At 37.5% G+C, this 27,116-nt stretch overlaps 1 protein-coding gene across 1 annotated transcript; it reads left to right on the forward strand.

Annotated features, from left to right (window-relative positions):
• Positions 1–101: 101 nt before the first annotated feature.
• On the forward strand, positions 102–26,823 carry TEK (TEK receptor tyrosine kinase). The gene is made up of 22 exons (XM_066568818.1): positions 102–189; positions 5,364–5,474; positions 8,654–8,806; positions 9,677–9,808; positions 10,964–11,104; positions 11,311–11,439; positions 12,394–12,548; positions 12,805–12,946; positions 13,316–13,477; positions 14,269–14,403; positions 15,168–15,461; positions 16,713–17,012; positions 17,513–17,670; positions 18,915–19,125; positions 20,064–20,174; positions 20,520–20,710; positions 21,197–21,310; positions 22,203–22,273; positions 22,856–22,896; positions 23,982–24,078; positions 24,616–24,715; positions 24,857–26,823. The coding sequence occupies exons 1-22, from the start codon at positions 171–173 to the stop codon at positions 24,929–24,931; spliced, it is 3,042 nt and encodes a 1,013-aa protein (XP_066424915.1). The 5' UTR covers positions 102–170; the 3' UTR covers positions 24,932–26,823.
• Positions 26,824–27,116: the final 293 nt, after the last annotated feature.

The following is a 27,116-nucleotide window of genomic DNA, read 5'->3' on the forward strand; positions in this document are numbered from 1 at the left end:
GGGACCAGGAGGACGTAGCAAACCAGCACCGGGAGCCACTGGAAGTTAATGAAGATTCCAAGAGAGCAGCAGCCAAAACAGTGGTGTGGAAGAGGGAACAGGCCAGTGAAACTATTGGAGCATATTACTGTGAAGGGAAACTCAAGCATGAGGTGACAAGGATACATACCATGAAGATGCCACTGGGAGGTACAGTATAGTGGTCAGATCTGAACTTGCCATGGCACTGCTTGCTGAGTGGCAGCTCCCCCTGGCTGACAAAAGTGGGCACAAACAGGGTCCCAGACCAGGCAAGGCAGTCCTGAGTCAATAAAAATGGACTTGGTTCAGGGCTTTTTTTTTTCTGCAGTGCAGAGAAACTGGTTGGTACTAGTCACTTCCTTGTGGAAGTTAGTCAGACATCTTTAAGTATTCTGCCTGCATCTGGCTACTGCCAGGAACACGAAGTCAGCAGTTAAAGTGGCCTCACTGACCCCATGGAATAATATATGTGGCGACTCCTCCACTGGGTTTCTTGCATGCCAGATGCTTGATTTCAAATAGGCTTCTATTTTTAAAGTTTGACAGGTCTGAGATGTAGATAGCTAAGCATCACTTTTCTATCTGTCTTAAGTAAATGGGCAACCTGAGCCCAGAAAATAATTCCCTTGCCTAAGGTTTAGTAAAACCACAGATCAGCAACTGGATCTTCATTGTCTGTGTCAGTGTGGGGGAAAAAAAAAAGAGGCATCCCTCTCAGCACTGGAAAGGAAGCCCAGAGAAGTTTTCCACAATCTGAGAAGGTTATTCACAAAAATCCACTACAGATTTCACTATTCATTTGATTTTGGTTTTAGGCTATGCACAATAGTAAAAGCAAATGTGCAGGGATATAGTGGGACAAGAAGGTGAGATTTCTAAGGTCTATTACATTATATTTACATATGTTCAAAATTTCTCTTGTTTCTGGACATCATTAGACTTCTGGGACAATTTCCAAAGCAGAGGTCACCATCAACTACAGAAAGGCACAAGAAATTTTGAGTAATTTTCTGCAGCAAATCACATTTTCAAAACTGAAGATAATTTAAAATAGATTTTAATGTACTGTAATGTTTTGTGCCATGGCAACTGGTCTGTAAGGATGTTTGACAATTTTGATCTTTATAAGATTTTAGTAAGAGCAATTTTTGTTGTGGGTATCTTCTGAAATTACATAACAAATTTATAAAAGGAGATTTTTTTCATTTGGTAGACTGCAGCTAGTGCCCATTATTTTTTCTTTGAACATGGGTAGGTTGGAAACAAGCTAAGTAGGATATATACATTTTTCTTTGGTTTATGTTTTCTCTGACCAAATGTGGTCTTTGAAGGGTTGGATTGTTCACCAAGAAAGATCTGCAGCTGCAGACTGACAACTCCATTGTATCAAGAGGGTGCAGTGAGGAGGAGATAAGATAACAGTCCATGGAATGTCACTGTGACCCTGCCTGTGGCAGTCTGCCAGCAAGCTGAGCACATTTCTAGCTGTTGTAGAGCAACATGCATGGGAGGAAGAATGTCTTCTGAATTGATCAGCTCTTTCCATTTGGCATCTGTGGGCCTAGGAGCAGAGAACTTTAAGCAATCAAATTATGAAGTCTTCTTATGTGACAGATGTTGCTCTAAACAGAAGCAGCATTCACACCAGTAGTTGGTAGGTTTCTTGGATTAATTTCTAGTTTTGAGTACCTTTCTCAGATTTTCTCTGCAAAAGTTTTCAATAACAAATTTCAAACTAGCAAATCTTCAGTGAAAGTATATAATCTAATCAGATTAAATGGGTGAGAGAGAGGTACATCAGAAATTCTCATAGCTATTAAAGTGCACAGAAAGTGGAGAAAGGGGTTAAGGAAAGATTGTTGGGTTTGGGAAAACATATGTATCTGGAAAACAGACCTTTTTCCACTTAACTGTTGTTAACTTCATAATTTTTAAAGGCAGAATATATTTTTCAACAGCAAAAATTGAGTTCAAAATGTGTAGTTTCCCATTGGAGACACCAAAGTCAAAGGAAGAAGCAGCACTTCTGGAAACCCAGCCACTGTTTTGCATCCTTCTGGCAAGAAGCTGGTGAAACACTCACTAAGTGAGTGTAATCATTTTGGTAGCCCTACTGATTCAGTGGGAACTGCCATCTCCCTGATTGTATACCTATTATCAAATATGAACACATAGTGAAGAATTTTGGTGTGTAATATGGAAACAGGTTTATTTCCTTGATTTATTTTACCATCTGCTATTCTGAAAGTAACAAGTCCATTCTCCTGAATTCTTTATACTGAAACATTATACTTACAAATGTAATATTCATACATGCAACGAGAGGGAACACTTTATGCTTTATCTTCTTACGGGGAGTGATCCTTATTCTGTATAAGTACACATTTCTAGAATAAAACACCACAGAGTATTCTCCTTCTAGTCAAATACAATTTATTCAATTTCTCTACACAATAAATGTTTATTTTAATATATCTAATTGAGTTTTCCCCACAGAAACTCAACCACAGACCTGTAAAAGGGACAATAATGGAAATGCTAGTAGTAGAGTATTATGACATTTGTCCTGCAGCTCAGTTCGTTATGTCTCTATAAGGAATTGGCATACTTGAGATGTGAAATTATGTAATACAAGTCACAATCTAAAAATACGTTGGAGCTGAGCCCAACAGGGAGTGTACATTCCTTTCCATTGCAACAATACCCTGTAGAAAAGTCTTGTGGTTTAGCCTAACATGCAAAGAAAAGTAGATGGGAATAAAAAAGTTCAATATCTTGTTAAAACAATTAGCATTGTCTCACTAAATTTGGTCCAAAAAGGACTGCAACTAAACCCCTTAGGATCATTTGTAGTTAACAATTTATTTTTTGCAAAAGCTGTAGAATTATTTTTTTCTTAAATAGGTAATGATTTTTCACTATGCATTTGTTACTAATAAATAACTTCTAACTGGGGAGCTGACTGTAAGCTGGAATTGCTTTCAGTTTTTTTTTGTTGCCTGTTTCTAATGAAAACTTAGTTCATTATTCTATATTAGAATTTTCTGTTTCTCTAAAATGTAAGTGGAGATACCAATGTTTAGGTAAAATGACAAAACCTGTACTTAATGTGAAGCAGGAAGACTCCTGCTGAAATCAATTGTATATAGCTTACAAAGGAATGAAAATGTGTGGCAGAGTCTCAGAACATAACCACTAGGACTGTGCAGGGGATGGAAATTCCATTCTGCAAAGAATTGTGTATTTTCAATAGTTGTCTTGTTTCCAATGATAAATAAAACATTAAAATGTCAAAACTGTCAAGGAATTAATATCCTAGGAGAGAAGTTGGCTTGGATTGATAAAAATGTCTTCATTCTTGCTCAGATTTTCTTTCTTTAATTTTACATCATGTGATACAAACATTTTTATTTTTAACTTAAAATTCTATTTTGTAATGAAAATATCAAAGTGTTCTTTCTTTTATTGCAAGAATATCATCGTTTTTACTCCTTCAGATTTTGAAAAATAATGTTGTGGAGGTACTGACAATATCTGCCTCATACAAACTTTGATATAGAATCTGTCTGCTCATTTTTTACAGCTCTGTTACATATAAAATATGACAGAAAGTTACTGTATAATTTTTTCTCTGCTTTCTGATCCTATCTCTGTGTATTTCTTTCCCACCAAATTTTAGCCAGCTACAAGCTCCAAATTCTTTTTCTCCAACTGTTGGTATGAACCAAAGGATATTTTATGGATAGTTTTGTGAAAATGAACCAAGAAAGGAGGCATGATTCTTGATAAAGGACAATTTTTTTATTAATAAGTTGTCTAACAGTTTATATTAACTGTTCCTTATATGCTCCTTAACAAAATATTTGCTGTGAAAATATTTGCTGTGAAATGGAACCTCTGAAAATGCAGAGCTGTCTAGGAGCATGAATGGGTATTCAAGGATTCCTTTCAGCTAAACTCAGGTGGGTCTTATGTCAGAATAGTCCCACTCACCTGGCTAGGGAGGCAGGTGGCAGCAGAAGGATAAACAAAGATAGGTGGAGTTACATGGAGGAACTTGCCTAGGAGGAGCCCTTAAGGCTAAAAAATTCAAAATTTAGAAAGAGCAAAGGGATTGGTTTAAATCAATACATCATTCCCCTGAGTGCTCTAAAAGGGAGAGTACAGAGGTATCAAATTCTCTGTCAGGTAAGGAGCTTGATAGTTAAGAAGTCAATTTGGCTAATTCTAGAAGCGGTTTTTTTCCCATAGGACATATAAATGACAGTATGGCATAAACCCTCAGAGCTAAAAATGGCCTGAAAACTTGAATTTGTCCTCAAAACACTTCACAACTTTTCCTTTGGATTTTCCAAGTAAATGAAAGGAAGTATCCTTAACTTCTAACTTGTTTCAATGTAATTTGGTAATTAAAAATACCATTTCACTAGTTTCATTAAAACTGCCATTTCAAGAAAGAGCTAGTATTTTTTGAGTTTCTTCTGTCCCTTCCCCAGTTATCTTCTGATGTACTGATAAGAAATAGACAGAAATGTTGGGAAAATCATTTTATCTACTGATTTCTTTTTGTTTAAATCAAGATCTACAAAAAAATGTAGAAAAGTTCCTTTCTGTTTAAGCAGGAAAATGAACTTCAATTTCCCTGCTGGAAAACTGGCTGATCTACACCAGTCTCTCACATAGAATTTTTTATTTTCATTAAGCCATATTTTCAGGTGAGACTATTTTGGTAAAAGTCCCACAGCCTGTGAATATGATTTTTTTCCTTTGGTTCTTAGTGCAATCCAACATGCTCTGTATTTTCAGCATTTCCTGAACTAACACAAACACAGACCTACTACATCTACCTCACCTTCTCGCAGCCCTGCATGATTGTGGTCTCCTGAACTATCTCACAGTTCTGCATTTTAAAGCTTAAGTAGAAGAGAACTTAAATCACCTTAGGTATTTATTTGCCAGTGACAGCTTGTTCCCTACAATACAATTTCCAGTACTTTTTCCAGTCTGCTTCAAAAATGTCTTAAGAGAGGAAGAAACTTTGGAAAGTGTTTTACAGCCAGTTGGAGTTCCTAGTTAGAAACTGTTTCCAGTTAGCCAGAAGCCAATTATTTTTTTCATGCCTCAGGTTCTAGTGGCAGTCTGTTGTTTCGGGGAATAGGCAAGTCCTCTGTCTTTGCCAAAGCATAGATTGAGGCTGCTGATGATAAAGAATCACTTTATGCTCTAATGAAATTGAGGTGTCAAAATCTGAGTGAGGCTCATGCTGCAAACTATTCTCAGCTGTCAGGCAAGAGACCACATAGAGACAGTAACTGCTATTTATCGCATACTTCTGTTTTCAGCTTCATTCCACCCAGTGGCATTAACTGTTACAGCAAATAAGGGAGAGCATGTGAACATCTCCTTCATCAGAATGGCATCAAAAGAGGAAGATGCAGTGATCTACAAGAATGGTATGGAATCTTGTCTTTTGTCTTTCTGCTATAATTGTTTTAGTTGAGGGCCAAGTAAGTCTTTGAAAATTATGGCTGCTGATTCCCATGCTGTGCAGCATCTGCCTGTAGCAGGCATCATTCCTCATACATTTAATGTCCCCTAAAAGGGTGAATTTCCATATCCAATATGTTGATCTGACCCAATATGTTCTGTCTGTTTCTCTTCCACCAAAATTCCCAAACCTCTGTTTATATCTCTGCTTTGTTTTTTGTTTTAATTTTTTATTTCCTTCTACATCCCTTGATATATTTGCTTGATTGTTTTTAGGTTGTTTGTTTTTCTTTCTGGGCCACTGCAAAAGCCCAGTTAGAGTATCTTTCATTGCATTTCTACAGTTCTTCAAGTGATACTTTGCGTTCTTCAGAAGGTTTTTTGAGGCCATTTACCTTCTATGATGCCGTTCAAGCTAAGAAATTAATCACCAGTACTCTGCTATTAGAAAGAAAAAATTGTAAACAAAATCTAGTCCTTGTTTCATTTAACTACAAGAGTTAGTCCGGTTGTAAATTTTGTCATTTTGTAACACCAGCTCTTCTATCTAGCATGGCACCTAAACCACATGTAATCACGGTTCAGCTGTGTGTTGCTCCTGCTTGATGCTTAGAAATTTGTGCAGTTCTACCTTCTGTAGAAAAAGACAAAAATAGAGGTCACTATAACTCACAGTGCCTTCATAATCAAATTGTTAAACCACAACAAATTATGATTGTGGAAAGCACATGTAATGTTGCGCTCCAACTTTGACAGTCTAGCTTACAGTGAGCCACGAGGAAACAGGGAGGTAAATAGAGCAGGATGAGGTAAGGAAGTGACAACACACGGCCGAAGAACTCATGTAGTGAGTCAGCCTCAACCCCAGTTAATGATTACCTAGAGCATTTCAACAGGCTGGAAGAGTTAAATAGATAAAAGGTGTCTAATTTTAAAGAGGCAATAGGTAAAATAGCCTTTCACAAATACCTGTTTCTTTGGACTTCAGAGACTCAGCTGTGTCAGGGCACAGCAGACAAGTTTGCCATCACTTGTCATTACAGGGTCCCTAGGAAAATTTTGTGATCTCCTGTCACCAGTTTCTCAGAAAAAAACCAGATGAGATATTGGAGAAAGACTGCTATCATGGTACTTCCTTAGCTGCGATTCCATCTGGAAATTCAGCAAAAAATCTCAGAATGCCTCTAGACAGTAGGTCAAGTTTTTCAGCTGAGGTTGATGTTGAAACAACATTTCTGAGAAGTCCTGATACAGCAGCTGGAAAAGAAGAGAAAAGGCTTCTACTATATTTAGCTGTTGCAGTCTTTCACTTCAGTTGTTTCAAGTACTGCATCCCCCTTACAGAATCTTACAATGGCTGTCTAGACAAAGAAATGGTTCTGCTAAACAGGTTTGCTTTAAGACATTGGCATAACATCTTGGAAAACAAGTCATAAGAATCGAGCCTTGCTTAGCAGCCTGTTAGCATAAGCCTTTCTTAATGCTTTGTTGTCAAGTTTGTTATGCAGCTTTTAACTCAAAAGATACTAGAAAATGCCCCAGAGTTTCAAAACAAATTACTTTAATTAGTTGTTCTTTTGATTTAGCCCTGTTTTCATGGAGAATGAGCTGTCATGGACTAAAGTGACCCACAATCTTTCACCTGCTTTGGTTACGATCCTCAGCAAAGTTTTATGTTTCTAGGCTTCCTGAAATTTGACAACAGTCAAACTGATAGTATGTATAGTCACAGACAGCAGAGATCCTGCCTGATGCTGTTTACCTTCTAAATAATTTAAGAAAAGTGAAAAAAGGAAAAAAAAGAGAAAAAAGTTGTTGCATTTTCAGTGTGACTGTAAGGGAATGTAGAAGATGAGGACAATTTGATTCATGAGAGTATCATTGGTAGTACTCATTCAGCCATTTGAGCTTGTGAATCAGAACAGGATCAAACTGTCTGGCTTGTTAATGTGAGCAAGTTGGGATTTGCAGCCAGGAGAAGTCCAGAGGGAGACCTCTAGAGCAGCCTTTCAGTGCTAATGGGAGCTGAGGAAAACCTAGAGAGGGACTTTTGACAGTGACAATGGGGAATGGCTTTAATCTGAATAAAGGGTGTGTTTAGATCAGGTACAAGAAAGAAATTTTTGTATGTGAGTGTAGTAAATTGCTGGAACAGGCTGTCCATAGAAGTGTTGGTTACTCCATCCACTGGAAGTGTTCAAGGCCAGGCTGGATGGGGCCCTGAGCAACCTGATCTAGTGAAGGGGTCCCTGCCCATGGCAGGGGGTTCAAAACTGGATGATCTTTCAGGCTCCTTCCAACCTAAACTATTTTAGTGAGTGTCATATGGACATGCAGTAGTCATAAAATCACAGTTGTACTGTGTGGGTATATTGGTGGATGACTTTGCTTGTACACTGTGGATGAGCATGTGCACAAATATTTTAGTGAGATCTAGCTGGACCTGGCATCAACCTACTGCAGCAGCCTTGCTCTAACAGACTGGAGTGGAAAGACTCCTGGGGGTCCTGAAGTTCAATGGATGCAGCTTCTCTTTGACAGCAGCCAGTGTTCAAATGTTGTTACTTGTTCACCAAGAGCGATGGAAGAAGACCAAAAAATTGCCTTATTTAGCAAACATGTATGACCAAGCACAGCAATCTTAGAATAAAATAAAAATGGTCTTTGGTGAAAAAACCTGGAAGAAACAGAAATGTATTAAATGTGGGAGGAAAAGATAAAGATATGCTGAGTTTTTCCTGCTTTTGTCTCCTAAGTAAATCTTTGTGCTAGTCAGACTGAATTAGACCTGGTTGGCATTTGCTCTTCAATTCCAGCCACCTTAGAATCCTTTTGGATTGTTATCCCTTATTTCAGAAAAGACCAAGAAACAAAACGTAACCACTTGTAACCACTAAGCTCAAAGCTGAGTGTGAAGTTGTTTGTCCTGACTAAATCACGTCAAGATGTGTCTTCCTTTTTACTTGCACTTCTCCAATTAGGAAAACCAGTGTAGCTAGAATTGTCAGAAAATTCATAATTAATTTAAAAAAATATTATGCTGCTTAGCTTCCCCCAACTGTCCTTCAGTTACCAATGCAAGCTCATGTATTTATTTAGAGGGTGAATGACATTTGCCTGTGGTATCTGTGTGCTCCTTCCTCAGGCTCCTTCATCCACTCTGTGCCCAGGCACGAAGTGCCGGGAGAACTGGAAGTCTCCTATCCTCAAGTTCAACCACAGGATGCAGGGGTTTACTCTGCCAGATATATAGGAGGAAACCTTTTTACTTCTGCTTACACGAGGCTTATTGTAAGACGTAAGTTCTATTAATGTGTGGTGATGATTAATAGTCAAAATTAATCTGAAATGAAACATATTGTGCACAAATAAGGACCAAAATATTTCTTGACATTTGCTGCTATCAGATAATGTCAGAAGAAAGTTTTGTACCAAGGGCCTTTGGTACAAGCTGATATTGATGTCAACAGCTGAGAGAAAAAACAAACACCCCATCAGATTTAAGTTGAGCTCATCTTAGCTATTGCCAGGACAGTTAATTCTTTTTCATCATCTCAGCTCTTCAAACACCGTGAGTTAATAAAAGAGATAATTCTTCACCAGATCTCCGTGTTCTCTATGGTGGGTTATATCCATACCTCACTTATCCTAGGGTTCATCATCTTTAGCATACATTATTATAACTTCACAAACTACCTTAGTTTTAATTAGCCCTTAAGGTTCACTTCCTACTCGCTGAAAGAATGAGTTGGGATATTTTCCAACAAACATTTTACATACTTTGCTATTCGGCTGCTGTGTCCATCAGATATAAAGAAAATTATATTCTGTTAACTTGCACAGAAATATAAATTTGATGTGAAAAAATTGATAGCTGTTCAAATATCTTACATTGTAGAGAAAATATTTGTGATGGTAATACACATTTATTAATGAATATCCACACGATAGTTCCAGGAGTTGTGAATAAATAAATGTAATGCCCCAAATTTGGATTTTGAAGTTACTGCTACCTTACTAAAAACAGTGGTCCAGTTGGCTGGCATGTAGGGTTCCATATAGCTTGTACTTTTATGTATTTTACTCTTTGCTCCAAAAAGAATATTACAATTTGAAGGGTTACTGAATAAGAAGACAATGAATATATCATTATATTTTTCCATAAAAGGATGTGAAGCTGAGAAATGGGGCCCTTCCTGTAGCTTCCACTGCCCTTCCTGCACAAACAATGGCATTTGTCATGAAGATACTGGGGAATGCATCTGTCCTCCAGGATTTATGGGAAAAACATGTGAGAAAGGTAAGTTAATAATATTTTCAGTGATTGCTTATTAATTTGTTCTCAGTAAAAGAAATTGGCATATTATTGAGGGAAGCATCATATGGAGTACCTAGTTTTATTCTTGAAAGCTGCAGCATTTACAGCTGGTGCTAGAGACAGGACAGAGTTGGGTGAGATGAATCCTGAATTCTGTTCTGGCTGTTCTTGCAGCTGTGATTTAATTTCTCTCTTTCTCTCTTCACCCAGTAGAGATTATTTTGCTAGGGATGATGAATGTTTCCAACACTTCTTGATCAATATGCACTTGGACAGTATGCTACCTAATATCTCCTAGGCTCCTTTTCTCACAAAAGGCTGGACCAGATGATCTTTGGAGGTCACTTCCAATCTGGGCTGTGCTACAACTCCCTTGAAATGAGTATGCTCAGTGCTGCTGACTAACTTAAATGCATAGTGGTACAGGACGCCTTAAGAATGCATTGGCACTAGGAAATATGCTAGAGATTCCCTGGCTGCTTCCGAAGAAGCTGCTAATGTGATCAGAGGGTGCTTTGTCTCTGTAGGGACATCAACAGTGTATATATTTTTGTGCAAATCTGTGTGTGTGGCAAGTAGTCTGGATTCTGGAAAAATTAGAGTTGGCATCACATTGTTTTGACTTCTCCAAGCATCTTTTGGCTTCATTGCTAAATATGTATCCTTTTATTTGACTGAATTGCAGTGCTGAAAATACTAGAACTAAGCTGTTGGAATAGTTGGCACTAAAGCACTCCAGCATAGCGCTGCTCTTATCATTGAAGCAAAACCTTGACATCAGCAGTTTCATGTGCATTCACCACTAAGAATATTTGTGTTTCATGGCACTGATTGTCCATTTTACATTAGAAAGACTCATAAACACACTTTATTGCTGAATCTGTGAACCCATAGATTTAAAGCAAGGGTACTTGGCTGACAGATCCTCACAGTGAGAAAATTGTTTCTGCTGCCTGTACTCGACTATTAGAACAGCTGTGGCTTAAGTTGTCGTGGTTGTTAATATATTTGAATGATCAAAGTGCTATTTTTAATTTAAATTCATGTTTTCTCTTGTCTAGTGCAGTATCATAAGAAGCACTAGCTCTTTCATGGACAATGCCATTGGGTTATTCTTTCCTTCTCTCCCTTCAACAGCTTGTGGAGCCAACACTTTTGGCAAAACATGTGAAGAGACCTGTAAAGAAAATTATGGCTGCAGAAACTTTATGTTCTGTCTACCAGATCCATATGGTTGTTCTTGTGCCACAGGATGGATGGGACTGGAATGTGATAAAGGTATAGTGAAAAAAAAAAAAAAAGAACGGGAGGATCCTTAATGTTCTGAACACAGGAAATACAGAAGGGAACCAAAGAGAAGAGTAATAGATGATATATTTTACAGTCATGTGAAAAGTTTTTTTCTGTAATGAGACTGAAAAATACTGGAAGACATTTTCCATTTTCTAGCACTTTTGCACTAACTGCTACATATGTATTTGCAGAATGCAAACCTGGGTTTTATGGGTCAGATTGCAAACTCAAATGTAATTGCCACAATCGAGGAACATGCGACAGATTTAAGGGCTGCATCTGCTCCTTCGGATGGCATGGTCCACAATGTGAAAAAAAAGGTAAAGTAAGGCATTAAATGGTTGTTCCCAGTGTAACTAAAACAGATCTTAATGCTGGTACAGCATTACCATTCCAGGCTGGTATTCTTGCTCCACCCACTACTTTCCAGGAGCACAGACACTTCTGTACAGCTGCATTGTAATACAGTATTTTTAGCCTCTGACCGATATGTTGCATTTATCAGGATGATATCATTAGATTTTCAAGCTTTACTCCATAGGACTTAATTGATCTTAATATTAATCCTTGACAGAAGCTGCACATCCAGCTTTTTGTATAAACTCATGGTATTTTATCATTACCTACCTTTTGGTTGGCTGCATACATGCCTATACCACAAGCTTCATGACCTGAAAGTGGTGACTGAGACACTAAGAAAACACCAAAGTTTAAAACTTCTCTGTCTCTCTGTGAGAAAGTTAAGTTTACAAAGCTGAACACATCTTGTCTCATTGGATTCAGACAAAGTATTCTATAAGATGCACTCAGCATTTATTATTTTAGCTAGATAAATAAAGTGACAAATTCACTGCTGGTTTGTGAAACTTTTCAAGAACAAAACCAAATAGAGAAATAAGGCTCTGATCCAACCAGCCAAATTATACTGTTATGATCTGTCTGGTCTTACAAACAGTCAAAATAGAGAGCAAGGAGGTACTGTACATTCAGAACAAAATGTGTGCATGATTTTGCCATGGCTAGACTGTTTGTGCTTAAAATGTCAACAACAAGGAGAGGAGAGGGATCAGAAAAAGAAAGACGAGTGAACACAGGGCTTGTTCCTTCTCACATTATATATAAAGAGATGTAAAAACGTTGTCTTTGAGAAGCATGATTCTTGCATATGCCCACATGAGGGAAGGCAGAACCAGACACCTACACTACTGCGCACCTAAACCTGTCTTTTAAAATGTCTGTTAGAAGGGTGACATTATACTATATATCTTCTGTAGGTTCAGCAGATCTTTCACCTCAGATAGTGAACTTACTAGATCCTGTGGAACTCAATTCTGGCGTCGAGTTCAAACCATTTTGTATAGCAACAGGGATGCCGCTTCCTAAATCTGAAGAATTCAAACTCTTGAAGCAAGATGGAACTGTTCTGAGGGTAGGCTCCTGATCAATTGCTTTCTGCTATTTCTAATGTTTATATTGACTTTATCTGTAGTTAATGCATACTATGGTTTTCAAGCATAATATGAAATTTTGGAATTCTGGAGTACCCCATGAACTTCTCAGCACATATGAAAATATGAAGTTGACCATTATAGATGCTTTTTATAGATATCACTAAACTCAAAGCATCATTGGAATACTTGAAAATGCCCAAATTTTTCAGGTTGTACATCTTTTTTTCATTTCAGCCTGATGAAATTTCTACCAGTAATCGTTCTGAAGCCATGTTTAGAATTAATCGAGTCCTGCCTGGTGATACAGGAACTTGGGTTTGCAGTGTGCAGACAGTAGCAGGAATGGCAGAGAAACCATTTCAAGTTACAGTCAAAGGTAAAGGCTTTCTTCAAGTGTCCTTGTCTCTCTAATTTTAAGGACAGTTTTATACTTTAGCATGTCTGAGCTTTCTCTGCACTGCTGGAAAATGCCTGAATAAATATTTACAGTTAGAATATGAACAGAAATCCATTATAAGTAACATACTAATTATGTATATTGAAAGAATATGTGTGATGATAAGATTTAGAAGTACACCCAAGTTTTTTTTAAATATCATAACTGTCAGCTTTAGCGCATAAAAACCCATCTATTTTATGCGAGTTTTGAAGAGCATCTTTCATTTTCCTACAGATCTAGGAATAACAAGAGTCTTACTGATATAGGGAGCTAAAACGTTAGTTTAATACATGCATTCTTGTTCAGTTCCTCCTGTGCCACAATATGCCCCGAGGCTGACAGACAGAGGACATAATTTTCTCATAATTGATATAAATGCTGAGTTACACAATGGAGATGGACCTGTTGTGTCAACAAAACTTCTGTACAAGCCAGCAAAACGTTATCAGTCCTGGATGTCTGTGGAAGGTAAGAGGATATTCTTTAATTCCCTTAAAGACAAACTTTACCTACCAACTGAAACATCATGTGTTTCTGTTCTTGATTAGCCTCAAAAGACTCGACAATGTATAGAAATTTTGTGACTGGATGTGTGACTGTTTATCACTACACATGATGTTCACGTGGACGTGTTACACCAACGGTTGTTGAAAGTGTATATTCACTTCAGGAACAAAAGGTTTTCCCCTCCTTCATTAGGATTAAGTGCACTCAGTATTGGGCCCAGCTGTTTTAAACTTCCATGTAAATGGAAGATTTTCAAAAGCAGTGGGCAGTATGCTGGGGCATCTACCATCTTGCATTGTGTTCATTGTAGCCCTAGTGAGACAAATAACTTACCAAAATATTTATCAGTAATGGTATAGGCAAAATGAAACCTGCTTATGAGTTGGATGACCTCCTCCAGCTATGCTTTCAAATTTTATGCACAGCCTAAAATACTACAGGAAACATTCCAGGACCTTTAACAATTATTGTTACTAAATCAGTATAACCCAAGATCTGTGTACAGAAAGGACATTGACTAAGCAACCAGTATTGTTTTGTCCTGAAAGAATGGCAGGTGAAGCAACCTTTGGACGGGTTGGAGCTCAAATTAAAAAGTTATATTATACTTCTAATTAGTTTATCCTACTGAATCAAGAACAATAACAAAAAAAGGAGTCTGTGTATCTTACCTTGTATTTTCCAAACATTTTCTTCCATAACATATTTCAACATGGGCCATGGCTTTACTTACTTTTGACTTTTATTGTCAGTAAAAGGCACAACTAAAAGACTGGACAATTTGGAACCCAAAACGGAGTATCAGTTCTGTGTTCAGCTGAGTCGGCAAGGGGAAGGTGGAGAAGGCCATCCTGGACCGCAGGCCAGCTTCACAACAGCTGCACTTGGTAAGGGATCACTGTGGTTTCTCACAAATGGGGTATTTCAGCTCTTTTCCTCTGCTGTCTGTTCCCTGATCTCTGTTATAACACTTTTACTTGAGCAAAGAAAGTTGGACTTGAAAACTTTGTAGACTCTTTCAAAAGAATCTCAGGCAAAAGGGATATTAAAAAAAAAAAGGAAGGAAAAGAAAAAAACAAATCAAAAAACAGAGGTGAAGAAAACCAGAAAAAAGCAGAGCTATTATTGTCCCTGATTTAGAGATGAGGGATCTAGGAAAGGAAAAATTATATATTTTGGCTGGCTATGCAACAGAGTTGGATATAAGAATCACTTTTTTGTAGTCCTTCCTCCTAGTGTTAGATCAATTTACTTTAAAACTGAAGATATTTTAACAAGCTGGAAAGTTTTTAGTTCATTTAGGACAGATCCCAAACTAAACAAACTGAATACAGACATACAGAATAAATGAGGATTGCACCAGGACCTATCTAGCAAGACAACAACTGTTGGCTTCTCACATCTAAAAAGTGCATCTGCAACACCAGCTCATTGAAGATGCCATTTTATTGACACATCATCTGTTGCTAAGATACTGTGGGACTATCAACACCTCTTAGATGTAACTTCAGCCAAATTATGTGGGATGGCTGAGAGAATTACCCTATGTCACCCCAAACTGGGGCAAGTGGTTGGGAATAACTGTACCCCTATTTTAGCTTAGATACCAGACATGAAATGTTGTTCCCTGTTTCACTGTGGCTTTTCCAAGGTCTTCCTCCACCAGAAGGTATCACTCTCTTTCCAAAAAGTATGACATCACTGAATTTATCATGGCATCCCTTAACACTGAGGACAGAGGATGATATTCGTGTTGAAGTGGAAAGGAAGAGCGTGAATGACAACGGTGACGAGAGCAGTGTTATTACTCAAGTGCCAGGAAATATGTCCACCTTGATCATTAAAGATCTTGAGCCTAGACAGCAATACATGTGCAGGGTACGGGTGAACACCAGGTCCCAAGGAGAATGGAGCAACTATCTGTATGCATGGACTTTCAGTGACAGTAAGTGCTGATTCACATCCTTCTGTTTAATTCTTCATGTTACCCCCAGTGATCAGACTAATTGTCACTTGATGACTACATTAAATGTAATCTTTTATTTTGGTAAAGCTTAGTTCCTGATGATCGCTTATAGTTGTTAATTGCTATAATTTGGAAAGCTCAGCATCCAAAAGAATTCTTCTGCTGGAAATTGTGAGGAACTATTAATGTGGGTTTCTTTTAAATGGAGAAAAACAAGCTTGAGAATTCACATCTTCATTGCAGTGCAAGTCATGCTTCTGACACAAGTAGCATTTTTTCCTCCTCAGAATGATGAGCCATCAGAGTTCACTACTCCAAAGCTCTTTTGTTACTCAATTCGGCTATGACAAAACAGAAATAGTCAGCACTTAAAGAAGAGAAGATACAATGCAAGGTAAAACCCCTGTGAGCAAAGAGTAGTTAAGTGTGCTACACTGAAGACCGCCCTTGAACTCCCTGAGTGTGAATACTGTGCTTTCACAACACCACAACAAACGCCCTATCTGAATGAAGTACCATCTGAACAGCTGTCCATCTGAATGGCTGAGGGGTGACACTGCCCTTACCACACACTGGAAAGGTGGGCTTCTTCCTCCTTATACGTAATGTAAGGAGGCCCTCACTGAAATCCTACATGTGTTAGTGGAAGTATCAATGGCTGTCATGGGACTCTCCATTTTCCTGAGCTCTGACACCAAACTGCACTAAGAAACACATAAGGGTACTGTTTTCCAGGAGAAGGTACTTAGCTTAATATTAATGGCTGCATCTGCAAGTGTAGCACTCACCCCTGCTGGCAGTTTTCTGATTAGATTTTTGGAAGTGTTGGTATCAATTTCCTTTCTTTCAACAGCCTAACAGGTAATTGTGCTCTGAAGCAGTGAAAGTACAGGACATGGAAATTACAAGGGAATGATGATACAGTGTAGAAGGATATTAATCCTTTTTGCATTAATCTGAAAGGAAACATGGTGTGCTTGCATACAGGATGTGTATCTTCATCCAAGAGAGTATGTTGAATGCCACTCCAACCTCTGCTGGAAGTATGGAATACTGCTACAAGGATGACAGCACATCAAGACCATAGAATCGTTGCATTCAGTTACCATAACTCATCAACAAATTGTGTTTTGAACAGCAAAAGCACTGAGGAAAATGTTTTGTTCTCTGTGGAAAGGAGAAATTGGTGGAAGTACACGCCAATGCCTTGTGTGTTTTGTTTGTTCTCAGGAATCCCTCCTGCACCGAACAACATCAGGTTTTCTAACACCACAGACACATCCTCAGTCATCTCTTGGACAGCTGCTGAGGGTCATTCCATCTCCTCCATCATCATCAGCTACAAAATTTATGGCAAGGCTGAGTACAACCACATTGATATTATCATAAAGAACACCAGCATTACTCAATATCAGCTCAAGGGCCTCGAGCCAGACACTGTGTACCAGGTTCAGATTAATGCTCAGAACAACATTGGCTTGAGCAACCCGAACACATCATTTGAACTGAAGACCCTTCCGGAAACAAAAGGTTAGTTAATCCACCACACTGGATTTGCACAAACCAGGACTGGTTGTATAAACTAGTTAGCTAAGACATTATCATAATACTAATGATTTAATCTGAGTTTTCTTTTGCTATTAATTCTTACACACAACACAGCACCACCAAAATTTAATTCTTATTTCACTGCAGGGTATTGATGAAGTGACAACATGCACTGTTTCTCTATATCCACTAAAAAGGACCCAATGACTCAAAAACTGAAGAGCTGCATACAGCAAGATCATTAGATCACTGAATGTGGCCTCATCTCTGCTCTGACTGAATTAAATAGAATATTTAGGTGCTCATACACCTGAAATTCAGAGCATTCAGTGTTTCTGACATTTTTGGGAAACCACAGGATGTATCCTTAGCTCTTTAAACAGTTTACAAGAGAGGAGTATTCAATTACACATCGCTAATGTATTGCTAAATTCAGAATAAGCTGAAAATGATGATGTATTTTTTTTGTCCTTCCTCAACAGCTCCATATGAATCAAAAGGAGGCAAAATGCTGCTTATTGCTATCCTTGGATCTGCAGGGATGACCTGTGTAACAATTCTCCTGGCCTTTCTCATCATGCTGCAGTTAAAGCGAGCCAACTTCCAGCGTCGAATGGCTCAGGCTTTCCAAAATGTAGTGGTGGGTTTCCAGCTTTCCTGTGTCAGTTTGGTTATTAGCTTTAGCTCATCTTTTCGTGTGTTTTCTTCCAATTTCTTTTTCCTGGCTTTCCCAAACACTGTCTTCTCTTTATGTGTGCCATTAGTACTGTTGTAAAGCTTCTCTACTAGTGACCCCAAAGCTAAAGCTAGTAGGGCACAGTTACAGGCTAGGAGGTAGAAAACTTGACTTGAAAAAATGTTTGCAGACCATTTGCTGTGCTCCCTCTTCTGCCTTGTCACACTTGTGTAAGACAAGTACCAAGCCAGACAGAATAGAGGAGCCTGTTCTGCCTCTATGAAATCATGTCTGATTTTGAAAACTACCAAATATTTAATGTTGCTTTTGAGCATCAGCAGCTGCTGATACATGCTCATCCATTTTCAACCTGGGGACAGTACACCAGGGATCTATCAATGGCAACATCACAGTTTTGGCTGTGAGGAAATTGCTAAAGATTTTAACATCACATGGAGATATCTCTCTATACACACATATTTCTTTGTATCCTGCTGCAGTCTCTAAATCACTCTGCTTTCTGCTGCTTTTCTCTGTCTCCAGAGGGGAACCTGTGGGGCAGAATGAAGCTGGCCCAAAGAGCTCCTTCGTATCTAAATAGATTTTTTCAGAAACAGGGGTGAGGGCCTCACCCAATTCTATGATCAGACTGCAGGCCACACAGAATAGCTTTGTCTCCTAGTCTTAAAACTTTTCCCACAGCAGTATTTCATGAGAATGTGTAACTGAAGTGGAGATGTCTCCTTAAGCATAGAGGAAGATAATTTCCTCTCTCTTTTTATTTTCTTGCTTCTTCTTGTACCACCTTTCCTGCTCAGCCTGACCAGCACAAGATTTAATTAAGCCTAATATGAGATAAAGCTTAAACCTGAGACTTATAACTGGTTTTGAGATCTGTTTTATTGCATTATTTTTGCCCATGTCCTTCATCTTCAAAATGATTATAAACTGTTCAGGAGGCCCAGATCTAAAAGGATCAATTTAGAAGCCTGATTAATTTTGTGGACCTGGGCAGAACTGCTTGTTGCAGGTAAAGTAGATGTAACTGTCTAATGTACTCAGTCTGCTGTATTTGTAAGAGATGGATCAAGCTCTGTGTGTGTGTGTGTGTGTAGATGAGTGAGCATAGTCATTTTGGAAATGTAATCAGGGCATTGCTCAGTGAAGTAGAAATCACAGTGAATGTCATTTTCTTAATTCCGTTGCAGAGGGAAGAGCCAGCTCTGCAGTTTAACTCAGGTACTCTCACTCTGAGTAGGAAAGCCAAAAACAGTCCAGATCCTACTATTTATCCAGTTCTTGAATGGAATGACATAAAATTTCAAGATGTGATTGGGGAAGGTAACTTTGGGCAAGTCCTGAAAGCACGCATTAAGAAAGATGGCTTACGCATGGATGCTGCAATAAAAAGGATGAAAGGTAGTAAAGACCAGGGATTCTGTGACTAAAGAGTTTTCTTGATTGTGTATTTCAAATGTTTCTCTGTCATACAAAATGCTTAGTAGCCCTCTTTTAAAGCTAAAATAAATATTCAAAGTTGCTAATTAAATTGTATCAGGTGTCACAAGGCCAAGATTTGTCAAGGGCTGTATTTCTGGTGGATAAAGTTGGTTTCCATTTCTCCTCGTGGTTGATATGATTAACTATCGTGTATTTTTCAATTCATAGACCAGTATGAGCTTCATGTGAGTTCATCTGCAAGGCAAGATGCATTGGATAGATAGGAGCAGAGAGCATGTCTTGGGGCACAGCCTTAGTTCATCTTGTTCACTATAGCTGTTCAGAGACAACTGCACCTACGCATCTATATATGCACATACCATGGGCATTATTATGTTTCTTTTTCTTCACTGGGCATAACAGCTACATTCCAGACAGAGCTACAATATGTACAATACTGCAAGAATGTACATGTTTTATTGTAATTCTCCAGGTCATTATCTAGGCAAATTGAAAAACACTTTTAAGTGTGATGATTAATTTAAAAATAGCCAATGTCTGCATACCGGCAGAAATAATCAACAGCACACATATGGAAGGATTTTTAAGCAGCTCCTTTTCATAAGATCTGCTACAACATTTTACACTCTCAGGTAAGAAGGAGAGTGATAGAGTGTGTTAAGATACTTCCTTTCTCTGCAGATAGCTTCTACGGACAATCGTTTCTCACAATTTTTTCCTCTGATTGAAAAATCCTATTTTTTTCTTTAAATACTAATGTACTTTACAGTTTTACTCTTTCTACTGGAGTTGAAGCAGTACTAACCCAAGCAACGTGGAGTCCTCATAATTAAAAAATGCATTGTTATAAACTCAGTTACAACTAAAACATAAATGCATGCTTTTTTGATTTTCAGAGTATGCCTCAAAAGATGATCACAGAGATTTTGCTGGAGAACTTGAAGTTCTTTGTAAACTTGGTCACCATCCCAACATCATAAATCTTTTGGGAGCATGTGAACATAGGGGTAAGATGCTATTGAATGCATGTACTTTAAAAATTAGTTTAAAAAATCCCTCTCACAATATAGCCCACACAGTCCAGAGAAACACTAGCAGGCCTCTGTGTAACTTTTGTTAAAAGGTCAGATAAACTTGTGTTTAGATCTACAAGCCCACATTAATACTCCAGAAACGATGTTCAACATCGTTTGATGTTGCTCTAAATTCTCCTTTACTCCTAGAAATTAGCCTGTTTGAGATTTCACTCCAGTGTTTATTTCCTTTTTTCACTCAAGGTAGTGTAAATTTCCCAAGACTATTACTGACCATCTCTTACTTTATGATATGCTCACTATCTGATGTTTTGTTAGGATATCTTTACCTTGCTATTGAATATGCTCCCCATGGAAATTTACTGGACTTCCTTCGGAAAAGCAGAGTACTAGAGACAGACCCAGCATTTGCTATTGCCAACAGTACTGCATCTACACTTTCCTCTCAGCAGCTTCTGCATTTTGCAGCAGATGTTGCCAGAGGGATGGACTACTTGAGCCAGAAACAGGTCAGTCTTCAACTCTCTACCCACTGAAAGCATGGAAAATACTTTTCCAGGGAATATGCCCTTTAATTACATTAATTTTTAATTTTAGCTTCTATAGCACATACTGAATGAGATTTATTTTGTTGTCTCTATTTAAACTTATCAAATACTATGTCATGGGGAATCATGGAAGAGGCATTAAACCTTAAAACAACATGGCTTTCATTTTCAGATAAAGTTTAAATGTTCTTGGTAGTGACATACTAAGCCAATTTCTTTGTTTTAGGTTCTTATTCCAAAGGGTTGCAATTTTCAATATAGCAGTAAATTAATACATGTAAAACTCAATTATACTGATTCCCTTATTTTATTACGTTATTATTATTATTATTATTATTATTATTATTATTATTATTATTATTATTATTATTATTATTACTACTACTACTACTACTACTATTATTACTATTATTGTTATCATTATCATCATCATCATCATTATTTTAGTTTATTCATCGAGATTTGGCAGCAAGAAACATCTTGGTTGGAGAAAATTATGTTGCAAAAATAGCTGACTTTGGCTTATCAAGAGGTCAGGAAGTTTATGTTAAGAAGACCATGGTAAGGATCAAAACAAATTGACACAGTCTGTTTTCTTAATTTTGCTTTCTTATTTCTTAATCTGTGTTTTCATATGAAGAAAACCACAAATTTATGGGTATTACCGATTAGAACCAATTATTTAAGTTTTATTAATTACCATGTAAAATATGAATGCTTATTAATATACATATAAATACATCTACTTGTAAATAAATCCTATAACAGGTCTATAATATAACATTTAATTTAAAATTATTTATATGCATATGAATGACAGTAAAATAGATGAGTCAAGCAGGTCTAATTCTATTGAACAAGGCCAAAATTAGCAAGGAGGTAACCAGACGTACATCAGGATGTGTCCAGAACTAGTGCTTTGGAAGATCTGAAAGAAGATATGTAATAAGCACGATGTAGCTAAAGACCAGAAATAGCACTGTGTTGTCAAGGCAACACGATGGTCAGAGGCATCATCTGAGGTATTATTTACATTTCACCTTGATGCTGATTGGATAATTCTTTTATTAACTTTCATGTGAACTGTTCCTTTGGGAGGCAAATCATATAATCATAGGATCATGAAATGATTTGTTTGGAAAGGTACCTTCAACACCATCTAGTTCCAACCCCACCTTTCACTACACTAGGTTACTCAGAGCCCCATCCAACTTGGCCTTGAACACTCCCACATCCACAACTTCTCTGGGAAACCTGTTCCAGTGTCTCACCACTCTCACAATACAGAATTTCTTCTGTAAAACTGCTCAAGTTTAGTAAGTTTGTTTACTTGATAAATTTTACTTGCATAAAGTCAGTTTTCACTAAGGCAACACAGAATGATTGTTGGCATACAAACTGCAATATTGCTATACCAGCAAGTGAAAATAAACTTTCATTAAATAATTTCTAGGGACGGCTTCCAGTGCGATGGATGGCAATTGAATCTTTGAATTACAGTGTTTACACCACAAATAGTGATGTGTAAGTATGTGTTCAAGTGGCATTAAAAAAAATATATATATTTTTCCATATGAAGGGAAGTTTGATAACTAGCATGAGACATCCACTCTTAAATCAAAATACTCAGTAGTAATGTCACCATAAGTAAGCAATGGAAGCAAAAAATAAAACCCATAACAAAAAAGTTATTTTTATTTCTTCCTCAGAGTCTGATCAAGTTCTGTGTTCACAAACTACTTGGATGTGCCCTGCTACTTTAGCTGTACTTCTTATTCAAAATTTGAGACCTGATGAATATTTGGGAAATCCAGAAGAAATTTGTATTTTATTTAGGAAACTAGAAATTGTATTTGGAAAAGAAATTCTGTAATTTCAGTATTTGCTGAAAGCTCACAATCTGATAAAGGTCTTTGGTTGACTCAGAGTGAATTAATTTTGCTAATTTTCCTGTTTTCTGATTCTACAAGCCCCATCATTATACAAAACTTTATAAAAAATACAGAAAAACATCACACTTCCCTGTGTTCCCTGAACACTAGCAAAACTACCTACCATTTTAAAATATTAATTCTTGTTGCACTTCATAATATCCCTCTGTTGCAGATGGTCATATGGTGTCCTCTTATGGGAAATTGTTAGTTTAGGTAAGTATCTGAATTTTGTACTGCACAAATAAACAATCTGCACCAAGGCAGCTCTATTCACTCAGTCTTTTCAAAAATATTGCTTCACAATAGATTTCAATTTTCTTTCTGTTTTATTCTGCTACATTTTATTTAGGTTCAGTATGCTTGGAAATGCAATTGTCAAGTTTTCAGTCCAGGTACCATTTTAAATAAGAAAGAATCATAATGACCATGTTTTCATTACACTGTAAAACCCAGATAATACCTAAATATAAATTCCAGGATATCATATGATATATGGCCTTAGTACAACATGTTTTGAGTTTGGTGGGTGACTTTTCCTCAGCTTTCCTGCATTTCAAATCAAGACTTATATTTTAATGATATTGCAGGGTGGGGAAGTAATCACCTCCTACTCCAAATATTCATGAAGAAAAATTTTGAACATTAACCTTCAGATAAAATTTAGAGTTCATTTCTGCAAATACCTCTACCCATCATGATTGTGATACAGCCTTGCACCACTCAAAATCATTGTGTTACACCTCTCTTGTGATTTGCCCTGGAGATGTGCCCATGGTCTGCTGGCCAGGAGAGGCTACTGACTAGGTGCACATTGCCAACTGGACTCAGAATTTCTGATTTGTTCCTGGCTTTCCTTACTAAATGCGTTTGCACTAGATATGGATGCAGTGTGGAAAATCAAGTCTAAGCAACCAAATACCTACTGAAAGGGGCAAAACCAGCTGACAGTAAGAGCTCCATGACCCCATACCAGATCTTATTATGATGCTAATGAAGGAATGACTTGCCCAGTGACATCAATGCTATTGAAAAAATATTTTGAATATTATCAGATCCTGGCCCTCAGACTTGTAGAGAAAATTAGGCCAGCCACACAGATGAGAAAATTGACACAACTTTTCTTTTCTCCTCCATCAAGCAGTAAGGAAGCATTACAATAAAAATGTAGCTGCCAAATGCCCCCTAATTTAGGATTAATTTAGCTGTTACTATGTTAGTAATTTCAATTTCTACTATGAAATTAAACTTTTTTTTTTAATTAAAAGCTGCTTCTATTCATGACAATGGTTAAACTTTAGGTGGAACACCATATTGTGGAATGACATGTGCAGAACTATACGAAAAACTCCCTCAAGGGTACCGACTGGAAAAGCCTCTCAACTGTGACGATGAAGTGTAAGTATTGCCTCAGAAAAAAAACCAAAAAAGAATAACTGCAACCTTAGATATAGAAGATAGAAGATTTCTACAAGAAACTGGCAAACAATTTTTTTTTACTGGAAAATTTGAAAACTACATTAAAAATTTAAAAAGTGCACAAAACATAAAAACTAGATTAAAAAAATTTAAAAGTGCATAAGTCCTTTTGTATACAACATACAATGTTAATTTGCCATGAATACTTTCTCAGGCTCTCTGTTCCAGCCAGTTATCCTGTTCCTTACAAAAACACCAGGGTTTTAGTTCAAAGAGAGCTTTTTGATTATTCCAGAGTAAAAAATTTCTACATAGCTAAAGTTACATTTTCCATAGTTGGTTGCTGTCACCAACCAACTTTTGCGACAGCAACAAACTATGGAAAATGTAACTTCAGCTACGTAGAAATCCATTTCCCTGTGAAAAGTGGAATGTGCACAATCTTTCAATTATCAAATATTTGTAACTTTTACCTATGTATCTAAACTATCAAATGCTGGTGTTGAATTTTTGAAGGTATGACCTAATGAGACAGTGCTGGAAAGAAAAACCATATGAAAGACCATCATTTGCTCAGATACTGGTGTCGCTGAACAGGATGTTAGAAGACAGGAAGGTAAGAATAAAACTCTATTTTATGTAAATATATATACTTACAATGATATAAATAATTAGGCCATGCATAATTTCAATCTTATTTAGGGTTCTTGAGGTAATGCACCTTGCATCACATCTTCTCTGCTTATTTCCTTTCCAGACCTATGTGAATACTACGCTCTATGAGAAATTTACTTATGCAGGCATTGATTGCTCCGCTGAAGAAGCTGCTTAAGACAGAAAAAAATCTTCATTCATCAACGATGTATTACAGAAAACCAAAATTCAATCTGCTGGAGCCCAAAATGTGATGTGCTGTGTAGAACTGTGTATAGCTCTAACTATATATAATACAGCAATACTGTTTTACCACAGTTATGCATGTGTATATCACACAGTGATATACATCTCTGCCTTCATAGGCTGTAGAAGTGTATATATTGTCCAAAGCAGGTATAAACTAAAGTAATGAAATCTGTTGTTTCATTCACGGGGTTTTCTTTTTTCCTAGATATATGTAGATATAATGTCTACATACATATTGTAATGCGTTAGGTATTGACATCTTAGAGGGTTTTTTATATTTTCCAAGAGCTATTCATAGCAAAGTGGTAACTTATTGCAGTATTCCATATACATTTCATTGTGTTTGAAACAAAAATGCTGGGCAGTTGCAGTGCAACAATGGAAGTTGTAATCCAGTGTGCTCAACAAGGATAATTAAGACAGACTCCTGTTTGAATGCAAAAGTCAGCTAGTAGAAGTAATCTAGTCAAAAGCTCTGTTGACACCAGTAAGATAAAATGCATGCTATTGTTATTTCATTGCCTAGCATGACTATCAGGTTTTGCCCATATGCAAAGTATACATATATTTTGAAGTGTTTAATGTTATCAGAGGCAGCCATACAGCAATATTCATGAAGCATAGTGTTGAGGAGCATACTACATATCGTAAAACACATTTTTGCAACTCTCCTGGATATATGAGACTTACTCAATTTGTATTTCATTTAATAATTTCAGTGCATAATTATAAATTACTACCTGTTATATACAAGCAGGGCTTACTTACTTTTGTTTATTTTACCCTTTCATTCTGTCTGTAGTGTGGTATGGCCTCTTACAAAATATCATACTCAAATGCTTCAAAACAGTGGTATTTGTCCTGCCAGAAAGGTCCCAATCCTTAGGTAAGACAAATAATGGAAGGATTGGTTTGAACTTCTGGTGTCAAGCCAAGTACAAGGGTTTTGGTGGATTTACCCTATCCAAATTTCACATAGTAGCCAACTTCATGTTTTGCACATATGGCCCCCTCTTGCCCTTGACTTACCAGCTCACAACTGTCCATCAGACCACAACGATGTCCCAGTTGGGTGCAACAGGTCATCCCCTCAGACTTGGAGAAAGATGCTTGAGAGAGTGCAAGATTTCTCCTTCTGATTCTTTGTGGATGAGTATGTGATTGATTACAAGGTGGGGGTATCACAGCAGAGTATAGAGAAACATTAATGACACACCAGACTGACTCAAATATAATATTCCCTATTAAAAGGGAATAAGCCAAAAAACAAGGGTGCTGAGATGACTTGTGTGGCCTTGAGATAGGCAGAACTTGCACTGTAAACCAGGTGCTAGATGTAAACTAGGAGTTTATTGTTGGGGATTAAAATAAGTTTACTTATAGAATATTAAAAATTATCTGTGTAGGTTTAAGTTTAATTGTAACTTGCTTTCACCTTAGAATGAGAGGGCCCTGCTCAAAACTTAACGTAGGTGAACTTTAAATGAACTCTTATCATAATGGCTAAGCAGGGGAGAAAACAGAGAAAGACTGGTTATCTTCAGGTAAGGGCTGAGACCCTGGAGGGTCCCAAGACTGCCCCAAGCTGGAATACAAGAGCAGTTAATGGCACACGAACCTCATGGAGAATCCAATGAGGGGTTAGAAGACCGCAGACCATAAATCACCATAGGACTAAGAGGCTCATGAAGGGCATGTGACAAGTGCGTGAAGGTCGGGTGCACAGACTGTAAGGGTATAAAGGCCCAGGGATTTCTTTGGTCAGGGTCCCTCTCTGGTGGCACCCAGCTCAAACTGAAATAAACCAACTCTGCCTTAGAACCCAGGGTCTGATCTCTTCTTTCAAGTTTACACAGAGCAAACAGATTCACTAGACCAAAGCACAGCTCCAAAAAAAAAAAAAAAAAAAAAAAAAGAAACAAATTCCACCACATTTTTCAAAAGAGACTACTTAGCCAGTGGTTTTTGTAGCATGGGCATTGCAATTTGGAGTTGAAGTACATTCTTACCAATCAGTGAGGTGACTAAGACTATACCTCCAAGGGTGTTTTCTGGACTTCCAGGCAAATGTGGCTAAAACCATCTGCTGGAACTGCTTAAATTTCTGTACAGAA

This window comes from Molothrus aeneus, chromosome Z (assembly GCF_037042795.1).
Source record: "Molothrus aeneus isolate 106 chromosome Z, BPBGC_Maene_1.0, whole genome shotgun sequence".
NCBI lineage: Eukaryota > Metazoa > Chordata > Aves > Passeriformes > Icteridae > Molothrus > Molothrus aeneus.